This window comes from Podarcis muralis, chromosome 11, assembly GCF_964188315.1.
Source record: "Podarcis muralis chromosome 11, rPodMur119.hap1.1, whole genome shotgun sequence".
In the NCBI taxonomy this organism is placed as follows: Eukaryota; Metazoa; Chordata; class Lepidosauria; order Squamata; family Lacertidae; genus Podarcis; species Podarcis muralis.
The window spans coordinates 30,537,241-30,549,513 of NC_135665.1; the positions used below are offsets into that span (position 1 = coordinate 30,537,241).

Genomic DNA, 12,273 nt, shown 5'->3' on the forward strand with positions numbered 1-12,273 from the left:
ACCTCAATAAGGCAAAGAAGCCACTCAGCTATAATCACTGGGTTTGTTTGTACACCAACCAAAGCATATTCTGGAACTGAGGGGTAATTACTAAAGAGGCTATGCCTCCCCCCAAAAAAAGGAAATTTTGAGCAGGCTGTTGCCCTTAAACTTTGAAGAACAAGGGTTGGGGGTATGGGAATGAATAGCAAATTAAAGCCTTGACCATCTAAAATTTTGCAATGTTAAACGTTCCTGCTTTGCCAGCTAACCCTGACCTCCCATTTCCCAAGCCAGTCGCCAAACACTTCTGACAGTTGCTGAAGCTTGGGCTCTGGCAAGTTTACAAAAGCACTTTCATACCAGTGGGATGAGGAGGGACATGATGCGGGGTGGTGGAGAAGGTGGATAGGGAAGCTACCTAAAATGTTTCCTATATGGGCCCCTGTGAAATGATTGGGATAGGAGGCATAACACAGCAGCACAAATTTCAGCTTCACACCACAGCCAGAAGAAAAGAGTCAGTCAGTTCCAAGTATATTGTGTGTTAAGTATACAAAGAGCTTTAGTAGACTATTTGATCAGCTTAGGTATAATTGAAACAGAAACATTTGACTGTTCAGTTTTTGTCTGTATACTTCTATATTTCAGACTACCATACTAGATTTCGGCTGGAGAAAAGCATTTAAAGACCTGTGCTCTTCAGTAGCTCACTGTATAACAATTGCAGTTGAAGATTTTTCCAATAAAATTCTTCAACATGAGCAGAATGAACACACTTCAGCTGCCTGCTATGTGATGCATATTGTAAAGGTACAGCACATGAAGGAGCTCAGGGAAGTAGTCCATGAGGAAGAACAACCAAAACAAATTTCAAAGGCATGTATCAAAAGATCTGATGTTTTAAGGCGATTACAGAATGTCGGGTTTGTTTACCCATAAAGCATTGAAGTACTTGCACTTCCAGTATTTTAAGAGTCAAATGCATGGAATGAAAACCTGTGCTAAATTATTTAATAGTGCTTTATAGATCTCAGCATATATTCTAAGAAACTAAAAATGTATCTATTTTAATACTTAGAAAATGTATCCATTTTAGTAAATAGCCTAGATTTCTGTCCCACGAAGAAATTAATTTTGTAGGTGGAGATGCATTGATGAGACTGAGACACATTAGTAGTTCACTAGGGAAAGTCTAAAATGCAATGAATATAAAACCATAAAAACAAACAGGGGCAGAAGGGGTTCAGATCTGAAGCTACAGTGGGAGAAAAATTAAAGCCTGATTCATGGAGTTGTGTATAGGGGATTGAAGATTAATTAAAAACAACTCAACCCAGAGTAGTCTCCTACTCTAGTTCCTTCCACACTTTCGGTCAGTTTAAATTGCAAAGCTTGTCTTGGACTGTATAACATGTTTGAATACCAGCTCATCTTTAAACAAAAAAATCTCTCTTATCATACAAAGCAAGTGCATCAAGGAAAACAGTTCAGCCCAGCCTTCCTCCTCATGTCCTTTTTTATGTTCAGGGAGATTTTCTTGTGGGATAGCATTCAAACATAAAATTTATCCAACTGCAGCCTGAAATGATACTGTCCAGGTAGAGTTTAACTGCTTATATGACTGAATGAATAAACTGACTCTTTTTGAGGCTTTCTCTGGAACAAATCAGTCTCCAACCGCATCACTTGTTAAAACTCTGACTGCCGCTTCTCTTCTGAGAAGCATGTCAGGAGGGGGCAATTTGCAGTAAAAAGGGGTAGAGAGTATGTTTCCTCACCTAGTTGGGGTTCCAGGTGCATGCTTATAAGAAGATACTTTTGTTTTTATAAAGTGAAGGCAAGAGTTATGGCAGCACTACTTAGAGTCAACTGTGTGACTACTCTACAGTATGTGTTTAATGCCCATACTAGAGGCTACCGCCCTGCCCTGACTGAAGCATTCAGTAAACAGTGCTCTTCATTCACTTGGCGGAAGAAGGAGTAAAAAAGCACTAAATATCTAGGTGCACAGGACTCAGTCACTTATAACCATTATATGAAAATCTCAATCAAATCAATGAGTTTCATGTAACATGCTTGGACTTAGAGGGAGTTGAGCTCAAAAACAAGTAACGACTATTATTGTCTGTTTTGACACTTGATTAGAAGTTAATGTGTGCATCTATGGAGATCACAGAGTTCTTCATATAGGAACTATGTCAATGGAGGAATTCAATCTGGTAAAGTCATCATTACATTTCAGCTTGCCAAAGGAATGACCCCCTCTTTCTTCCCCTGTGTGCTGTTGAATTGTTCCTAGGGTTTTTTTTAAAAGATAAATTTGGCAAATATTAGCTTCAACTTACATGGTCTAAGCTTTTCATGTATACATGTCCATTTTAATATAATGAAGTAAAAACAACATGAAGCTTACATTTGTCTTTTGCCAAATGCAGTATTTGTCGTACTGTACAGGTATAAATAATGCTGTCAGTATAAAATTAACTGGATGTCACATTTATTTTCCTAGTTTTGTTCTGACATCATGGAGGAACTTGACATGTTGCTTCCCCTGGCTCTGGCATGCAGAGATGAGTCTCTCCAGGAAATTAGAGCAAACTTTGTAGAGGCCTGCTGCAAAGTAGCAACAGCTGTCCTGACAAGGTTGGAGGAGAGAAGTAAAGATGTCCCTTCCAGAGCTCCACTGCAGAACTTGTATACTATTCTCTCCACAGCAGTGCATGTCTATCAGCATTTTAATATGTATCAGCATCTAATGAAAGATACCACTAGAAAGTGAGTCTGTTGTATTGATTAAAACACCCATAAATACCAGTAAATCAAACAAGTCCATTTCAGTGATACAACAAATATATTTAAAAGAAACAACTTAAGACAATGTGCTGTTTACTGCCAGTGCCTTGAATTTTTCTCTTTCTATCCTGGTTTACAAAGATCTAGCATTCACTCTGTATACCACTGTAACTTCAAAGAAGCATCTAAAACTTTTGTCTAAGACAGAACAGTTCCAACCCTGTCTTTCTTCATCCAGACCTTTAAAATTATTCGTGTAGTCTGGACCACTTTGGGTTTCAAATCTTGTTTGAATGTTGTGGATGTGGTGAGTTTTATTTTCCTTGTTGTATTTTATTGCCTTGGAATATGTGGTTTAATGTATAATTTTGTATTTAAAGCTATTTATACTCATTTATTATAAGCTGCCCAGAAAACTTTTTGTCATAGAGCAACTTACAAATAATATTATGCACATGCACACACACACACACACACACACACGTGCACACACACACACAAATACATATGTTACATATAAATCAGATTTGGGGAGAGGGTAATGTCATATCAGGGATGTGGGTGGCGCTGTGGTCTAAACCACTGAGCCCCTTGGGCTTGCCAATCAGAAGGTCAGCGGTTCAAATCCCCGCGACAGGGTGTTGCTCGGTCCCAGCTCCTGCCAACCAAGCAGTTCAAAAGCACACCAAAAGAAGTGCAAGTAGATAAATAGGTACCGCTCCGGCGGGAAGATAAACAGTGTTTCCGTGCACTGCTCTGGTTTCGCCAGAAGCAGCTTAGTCATGCTGGCCACATGACCTGGAAAAACTGTCTGCAGACAAACACCAGCTCTGTCGGCCTGTAAAGCGAGATGAGCACCGCAACCCCAGAGTCATCTGCGACTGGACTTAACTGTCAAGGGTCCTTTACCTTTACCTTTTTTTAATGTCATGTCAATTCCCCCATACCACTTTAGTCAAATGCCATTTTATTACTCTATTTGTCTTTTTCTCTCCTCTTCTGTTGTTACTCTTCCTTTTTCTCTGCTGCTCAAATCATTCACTTCTCTTGAAATTCAAACCATGTGATGTTCTTCTTCAGCAGCTTCTGCATTCAACACAAATTCACTGGATTTTTTCCCCCTTCTGACTCTCTCCCCCCTTCTGAAGTGGGTTTGACTTACAGTACCTTTCTGCCACAATTTTTCACCAGGTCCTTTCCTGCGGCCTTGACTTCTTCAGAAGGTTGCTTCTGTCTCAAAACCCTTCTCCCTTTCTTCACCTTAGATTTGGAATTCCTTCCTGGGAGTTTCTTTTGCACCATCTTCTCTAATTTCCTCCTCCAAATTCACATTTTCAGTGCTGCCTTTCACTTAATCCACATCCCCAAATAAAACTAAGCCTAACTATGTGTAGTTGAAATAGCTGATATTGAGTGCTTGATAACCTTGCCTCACTTATTTTTATCCCCTCCCCTTATTGTGTTCACCACTACAGACAATTGGATTATAAACTTCCTCTGTTGTAGCAAGCTGTGGTGTTGGCATAGGTACTCCCTTTGCCACTGTGTCTGAAATCTTGTGCTTTCAGGAAGGATTTTCTTGCCTCTTCCTCAGAACAAGACACTGAGGCAGAAAGAATAGGCAGTGCGGGTGGCCAGGGGAAGAGGAGAACAGCTCCACTGCTGGTGCAAAGAGGAGGATGGGGTGGTGGGAATAGAAGGCAAGGGGGTAGCAGCAAAACCACCACCCTGGTCAGAAGAGGCTAACCTTTCTTGGGCTAACCTTGATAATAGTATATATTTTTATAATAATTGTGCATGTATCAAACAGTTTGGTATTTTTCCTACCAGACCACTTTTTTAAATAAAAAGAACTATCCCTTAAGTATTGTTTAGAAGTACCACATAATTCTACATTGCATTTCAATAATAGCGATCCAATCATTTATATGTGCATTGTTTTAACAGTAGATTGACGGTGCTGTTTGCCCAAGTAGTATAGTACACATTTGTAAAACAGTAGAAGTAGATTTTCAAAGAGCCTCTGTAACAAAGACCAGATTTTAACGTGAGTGTGGGTTTAGATTCAAGAATCAAGAGGAAATGAATGATTGATACTTAATAATCCAAACCATTTGTACAACTGTGGGTTGTTACCTCCTACTGCACTGGTCTTAAATCTTTCCTTCTTTGATCATTTGAACAGGCCTGTATTCCTAATGCCTCTCCAGCAATATCAGGAATTGATCAGTGTTCTTCAGTTTCAAGTTACAAACTACTGCATCAGAATTTGTGCTACAACTATTTTACAGGATGCTGAGAGTCACTACTGGGATGACTACAAAGCTTTTTATGAGGTGTGATGTTAAGTTTACTAGCTTTTCCTTTTACACAAATGTTTCTTTCTTTTGTTTTCTTCTTGATTAATTTGAAACATAGGTTCAATACTACCTGGAATCAAGGTTACATTTTAAGGTTGCTGATATACAACAACTATGTGTGCATTTGCCTCATTGAGTTCAATGGGCTTTATGTGCATGCAGCAATGGTCAAGAATAAAGGCCAAGCTATAATATTATGTAATTACAAAAGAATATCAAGTCCTTCTAGATGTTTACATTCTGGTATGAGTACATCTTTGTGTGCTTTTTAGTACTCTTCATTTTTAAAACAGATGAATTCATTATTTTCTTATCTACACTCCTGTTAAATGTCCCCAGTTGGTTGAATCAAGTAACTTCCAAACTTTGTTCCAAACTACTGTGCCATAAAAGAACTGCAGTGTGTTGCAAGAAAGTATATACAGAAAATAACTATAGTTTACTATGATCCCAAAATATGCACCCATAGAAGCAGCTGCCTGCTTCCTCTGAATGATTTCCTGCTTGGGAGCAGGGCTGGCCCATAACATTTTGCCACTTGAGGAAAAATGCTCTGCCATGGTGCGTGTGCCCCATCACAGGTATAGCCCTACTGTGTTGCCATGCCCCCACATGGTGCACCCATGGCAGAGGCAGCAGCAGGATGCACCTGCAGAGCAGGAGGCAGCATGGGGGGCACCCACAGAGTGCAGTGGCAGTGTGCTCATCAGGCCCATATCTGCCCCCTGGGGCAACCACCTGATCTTGTTTCATGGGTGGGCCAGCCCTGCTATCAACATGCATGACCAATCAACACTCACTGGAGCAAAGAATTTTTCCATGGCTATGCACTGAGCACAGTATTTGTTGGTGGATAAAATAATTAGCTAGTATGTGAAGTGTAGTAATTCTGATATTGTCTTCTTTACAGAATATAAATATTTCAAAATGACAGTGAACCTTAATTTCAAACTCTGGATAGCTGAACCATAGTTAATGCCACAACCAAGGTGGGCAGTGGGGATTTGCACTCTAAAACAGATACAGTTTGCAGTAGCTTGTGGTGTGATGTGAAAACAATCTAGTGCAGTATCTCACCAACTAAATAGATGGAATACCTGCTTGGCTACCAAACTGAAATAAAGCTTTTAATGAAACAAACATCTGCTGCAATCTCCAAAACGCATGTTTTCTAGTTGTCAAAAATAAAGTTGTCTATTTGTAGATAATACTGAGTGGCTTATGTAGTACTGCCCAGCTGCCTGTTTCTTGACATACAATTTAAATAAAAGCCCACATCTGTTTTATTGTATGAAGCTTGCAAAAATAGCAGATGTTTACGCATTCAGATACTTTGACATAACAACAGATAGCAAACAGGGAAAGGTTCCCTGTAAATCTCAATGAGGATTCTATTTATTACCAAGAATCTACTTTGATATGAAATAATATGAATAATTTAAATAAGAACAATATATATTCTGGTATATTGGAAATTTCAGATACTAAATATCAAATAACTACATAAAACACAATGAACCGAGTATAGGATATATACCCAGTAGAACATATATTTAAATGTATTTTAAATACTTTAAAAAATAAATAAATACTGAATTCAATTAAAACGGCTTCAAAATGGTTCATAAATTATTAAATAGTTTCTAAAGTGATATCCAACAAAGTCATACACAACGTAGATCCATTGAAATCAGTGTTCTTAAATTACTGAAGGTCACTTATTTCAGTGAGTCTACTCTGAGTATGATTAATATTGGATATCACCCTATTTATTTATTTATTTATTCATTCATATTACTATTACTTTAACAATGTTTACTCATAATGCCTACTGATAATTTACTGCTATTGCAGCAAATGTTCAACAGTTAATGACTTTACCTGTATATTATAAAATGCATGATAAAACATTAATAAAATGTCCACATATAAATCATTTAATTTGATGCTAATCTTGGAAGCATTATTTGCAGAGCTCTTCACTGGTAAGGTTTTTTTAAAAAATAGTTATGCTTCATTATAGTGACCCATAATAATAGAACTTCATAGTATGTTGCATATCAGACAGGAAATTATAATAATCTCTGCTATATGAAAAAAAAAAAATCTGGAGAGGCATAAAATTGTCACAGAGTTTAGACTGTTACTATATTTGTTTCTGGTATTGTTAAAATATAATAAAATAGCTAAAGGATCTTTAAAAAGAATTATAACAATGAATGAACATTTACATTCAGTAAGGAACACTGGGTGTATTTTCAACTCTTTGGCTGTATTTATAGGCTGTCGAATTATAATGTCTATAATCTATCAATGTAGGGAAATAAGTTAACTCACTCAGTTGGTCTGTAGGTACTTTCTCTTATATTGTGGTAGGATTAAGGCTCTCAGCAAGGATCCTCTAATTTTTTGCCACGTGTACCTCCAAAGGGTACTTTAATTGTATGCATGTCTACTCAGAAGTAGTTCCCATTTTGTTCAATAGGGCTTGCTCCCAGGTAAGAATGTGTAGAACTTCAGCCTGAGTTACCTGTGCTCTATAAAACATAACTCAACTTGTAATGTGGATATAAATGCCCCATTTGGAAAACATCTACTTATGGCCTTCAGTGAAGAAGTTGGAGCACCTGGAGATGTATTAACTTGCTGGTGACAGCTGCATAGAAAGTTATTCTCAGTAGCAATTAAGAGTCTAAATAAGAGTAACTGCTTCATGGTTGGTCAGCCTTTTACAATGGGATTTGCCCTTGATCACAGCAGGGATGGTGAGTACTTGTACACAATTTCGTAAATGAGTAACTACACAGTACAGCATGCTTATCCAAAATAGGTTTGGGGAAGGTAAGTTTATGGTAGGTCAAATGTTTGTGGTTTTGGAAGAAAACTGCTTTCCCAACTGAAACACGACATGAGTTGTTTTTGGGAGGGGAAATATGTTTTGCATCTTGCAAGGTTTCTGGTCTAGTTATTCAGCAGTTCATACTTTTCAACTATTTCCTCTCGGCCTGAATGGATTAGATTCACTGAATCCAACCTGACATTCAGGAAGATGGGTTTCTATTGTTTAACATTTGTTGGTTTTGCCAGGGGGAAAGATGCTCATTCTCCATCCAGATGTGGCATTATTTCTGCTGTGCTCTTCATCATGATCTATGGACTGTTCTACCCCCTGTGCTAGCCCAGGAGATTTTAACAGAAGTGCTGGAGGAATCCTTGGCACTCCTGGCTTGCAGATATTTTCAGGCCCAGCCCAGTTACAAGAGAACACCGCAGATAAGGTAATGATTGATTTGAATTTTGCGCTGTGGGTGATGTGAATGTATTATTATTGTTTCCTGTTCTGCTTATTGAGCATTCAGAACAACTTACATAAATTAAGATGAAATAATCATGAAATATCTTATTAAAGACAATACAAGCTAACAAAACTATACAATTTAACAAGCACTGAATATAAAAACGTTTTTAAAAAGCAGCAGAAATTACACATTAAAAGCCTGTTGAGATAAATCCATTTAAAGTTTTGTCTAAAGCATAAGACTGAGGAAGCCATCCAATCGTTTATAGAAGGTTAATTTTCTTTTATGCCTAAGCATTGTTGTTTTGTGCCTGAACTTTTTACTCTGTGAATGTTAAGTAAACTCTTCTGCATTCAAATGTAACAATACAACCATGGCTTAGGGATACACAAACAAGCTACAGTGAGCATTTGGCTTGCAAACCCATGCCTCCCTTTTTTCCAGTGTAGCTGTGATGAGATTAGAAGCATCTGCTTCTGTTTTAGGTTAACATGGCATACAAACCTGAACTAGGGGATCACCACATTTTTTGGCCTGTGGTTACATTTGGACTTTTTGGTGAGAACTGTGGGCCATGTCCCCTCTGGCAATTTCTCTCCACTTCCCCCACAGAGGCACAGAAAGTGACCACACACACACACACACACACACACCTATACATATTCTTTGCTTTTCCAAGTAATCTAAGTAAAAGTTGGATCCAGTAGATCCAACTTAAGAAACCCGTGGAGTTGAAAGAGGAAGTATGAAAAATCATCACTCTCCTGCAGCTCTCTGTACTTCTCAAGGGAGAAGAAGGTAACCAGCTTAAACCACCTCATGACCAAGGTATAGTGAGTAGAAGGGGTGACTGAGAAGCTTCATGAGTACTTCAAGGGAAAATTTTAGAGCTACCGTTGCTTCTCTTCTATAGGCACCTCATTGGCAACCTCTCTCCTAAACTGTGGTTTATTGAAACAAGTTAGCTTGATTTAAAATACTATAGTTGAGACATCAGTTTGTCCAAGCTTATGTGCTTACTGTAAACCAGAAGCTCTGCTGGAGCCCATGGTTTGCTGTGAATTGTTCTAAAAACAATATAATATCTCCCTGGAAATTTGTTTTTCATGCATGAAAAAGTGCTTTTTCTAGTCCAAGCTGTAGTTGCGTATCTTTTCAGTGTTCACCAAAATTGTATGCCTTTGATCATTCATACTGCAGCTTTTAACCTTTAAGTTCAATATGCGATATGTTTCCAAGGTTAGTTGTGGGCATGATACTCACCAAGGAGATGATAAAAATGGCTAATGACAGGAAGCAACTAGCAGTGGAAGTAAAAGCTACAAAATAAATATATATGGTGCAATATACAAAGCTTTATTTTTACAGAAAAATAATAACATGGTAGACTAAAGCAGATCCATCCTTCAAATGTCACATATTTTCCAGCATCTAGGTACAAACTACAAAGGAACTTATTTTTCAAAATGTTGCTTGTGTGTATAACCTCATTATACAGAGGATTTATAGATTTCAGTATATATGAAAATACTTAGACTATTGTCTGTAAGCATACATAAAGAATGGAAACACCCTAGTGATTTCTAGATTTAATTTTCTTTATAATTAAGAAGAATGAGAACATACATACTCTATTGTGTAGCAGAGCAGGCTTTTAATATTAATTCTGGAATTAGAAGTATGATCAAATTCAGCTGCTAGAGTATTTGAGTCCTGATCTGTTTCTGCTGTTCTCTGCAGATTCTGTACTTTATTTGCTTTTTGTTGAAATCATGACAATTGATTCATTCTTCTTGAAAATCTGATAGGCAGATGTATACATTGTTTGGATAGCAATCCTGCCCTATTACAATCAAAATGTGAGCTTTGTCATTAATGCCAGTGGGATGTAGGTTGTATCCATAGTCTTTGCAATCCTTTTTTACAACTCACTGTTCCTCCTTTGTCATGCCAAAGACATTTACAGTACCACGTTAACTGGTAGCTATGTAACTCTTAAACAGCTTCTGGCATATACTAGTTATCATAATATAGCATGTTCATACAAAAGCAAGAAAGTAATAATAGAGGAACCATAATGAAACAATGGGAGATGGGACAAGTGGCAAAGAAATCTTGGGAGAAAAGAGAGGGTACTCAGAAAGCACATCTGGAGCCCATGATGAGAAATCAATATAAAATGGAACTTGTATACTAAAGGAATGGGGAAAGGGCACCAGTTTCCAAAACTCTTTATATAAAATTGTGCCATGAATATTTAAACTAATGTCTTCCTTTTGCGGGTGGCGCTGTGGGTTAAACCACAGAGCCTAGGATGTGCTGATCAGAAGGTTGGCGGTTCGAATCCCCGCAACGGGGTGAGCTCCCATTGCTCGGTCCCTGCTCCTGCCAACCTAGCAGTTCGAAAGCACGTCAAAGTGCAAGTAGATAAATAGGTACCGCTCCGGCAGGAAGGTAAACGGCGTTTCTGTGTGCTGCTCTGGTTCGCCAGAAGCGGCTAAGTCATGCTGGCCACATGACCCGGAAGCTGTACACCGGCTCCCTCGGCCAATAAAGCGAGATGAGCGCCGCAACCCCAGAGTCGGTCATGACTGGACCTAATGGTCAGGAGTCCCTTTACCTTTACCATCCTTTTTGGAAAAGAAAATATGTGTGTCTAAATATTATAAAGCAAACAATCAAATGAATATATAAATTATTTAAAATGTATTCCACTCATATTCAGTATTGTTTCTGAAATTTGTTAAGAACCGGGGATAAAAAGCTCTGAAGAAAACAGAAAAAGAACATATTCAATTTTCATTTTATAACAGGTGTAAGGAACAGAGAAATTAAAATATATTTAGTTGTAATGTTTTATTTGGTGTATTCAGAATTTGATAAAATTGCAAATTTTAGCAAATTATAATCCTAGCTTGCACATGTATAACAGTGCAAGTGGTAAATTCCTTCCTCATTCATATCTATGGAGGGAGCTAATCCACAGATAATCTTCATTTCTTGAAATCAGTGGGGAAAGTGAAACATGAGAGCTCTGTATATACTTTGGGAATGTTGTGCCAGGGACAAGATTATATTATTATTACTTAAAATTCCTGATGATTTTAAATAATGTAAAAGAGATCACTTGTCTATAAAAATCATTTCTGCATTGTAGCAGATTACTTGATGGAATGGGTTGAATTGCATGCCTCGATTGATTTCAGGGTTTTTGCTTTGTCTCTTACAGAATAGATGTTATAGCAATTCTGATGACCTGTGAAAGCATGCTGTGGTCAGTTTGCAGTTCTGTGCAAGAACTGTTGATCCCACAAAAAGACAGAAATCGTCGTATTTATAAAATACACAAGTATTGCAACAATTTACTTGCAGCAGCTGTCTTTTTAACTGCACCATTGGAGAACCTGTATAAGTAAGTGTGATGTAATATTTTAAGACAAACAGACATTTATCCTATAGAAGGAGTAACAATCGTCTATCTTTGCGTAATGGCTGGATTCCAGTATGGTAATGATGCACCAAAATCTGAACATTGGTTTCAACCGTGGATAGGAAGCGGTGCTTGAATGTACATTATTTTACCCTGCAGCAGATTTGTTTGAGGAAAATAGTGTCATTAGAATCTGGTAAACTTGAAACCAGTCTATATTCAGTACTTTCAAGGCTGCAATCCTAAACATGCATACTAGGGAGTAGTTGAACACAGAGCGACTACTTCCAAATACACATGCATAAGATTGCGTTGTTAAGAATTTGATAATAATAGCAAAGCCTCTAGCAATATCTAACTCTACTGCCTGCTTGGTCACATTCACACCATACATTTAAAGCACATGGCT

General features: G+C 37.8%; 1 protein-coding gene across 8 annotated transcripts in view; it reads left to right on the top strand.

The window, feature by feature from the left end:
• The window catches only part of KIAA0825 (KIAA0825 ortholog), a 192,562-nt gene that overhangs the window by 43,651 nt on the left and 136,638 nt on the right, over positions 1-12,273 (top strand). For all 8 annotated transcript variants that reach the window (XR_013394645.1, XM_028747987.2, XM_028747985.2 and 5 more), the window contains 5 exons: positions 631-858; positions 2,492-2,757; positions 4,961-5,111; positions 8,223-8,413; positions 11,664-11,846. Coding sequence is in view for 7 of the 8 variants with exons in the window: in XM_028747987.2 (XP_028603820.2) it covers positions 631-858; positions 2,492-2,757; positions 4,961-5,111; positions 8,223-8,413; positions 11,664-11,846 (1,019 nt within the window). In the remaining variant the exon portion in view is untranslated. The remainder of the gene's footprint in view (positions 1-630; positions 859-2,491; positions 2,758-4,960; positions 5,112-8,222; positions 8,414-11,663; positions 11,847-12,273) is intronic.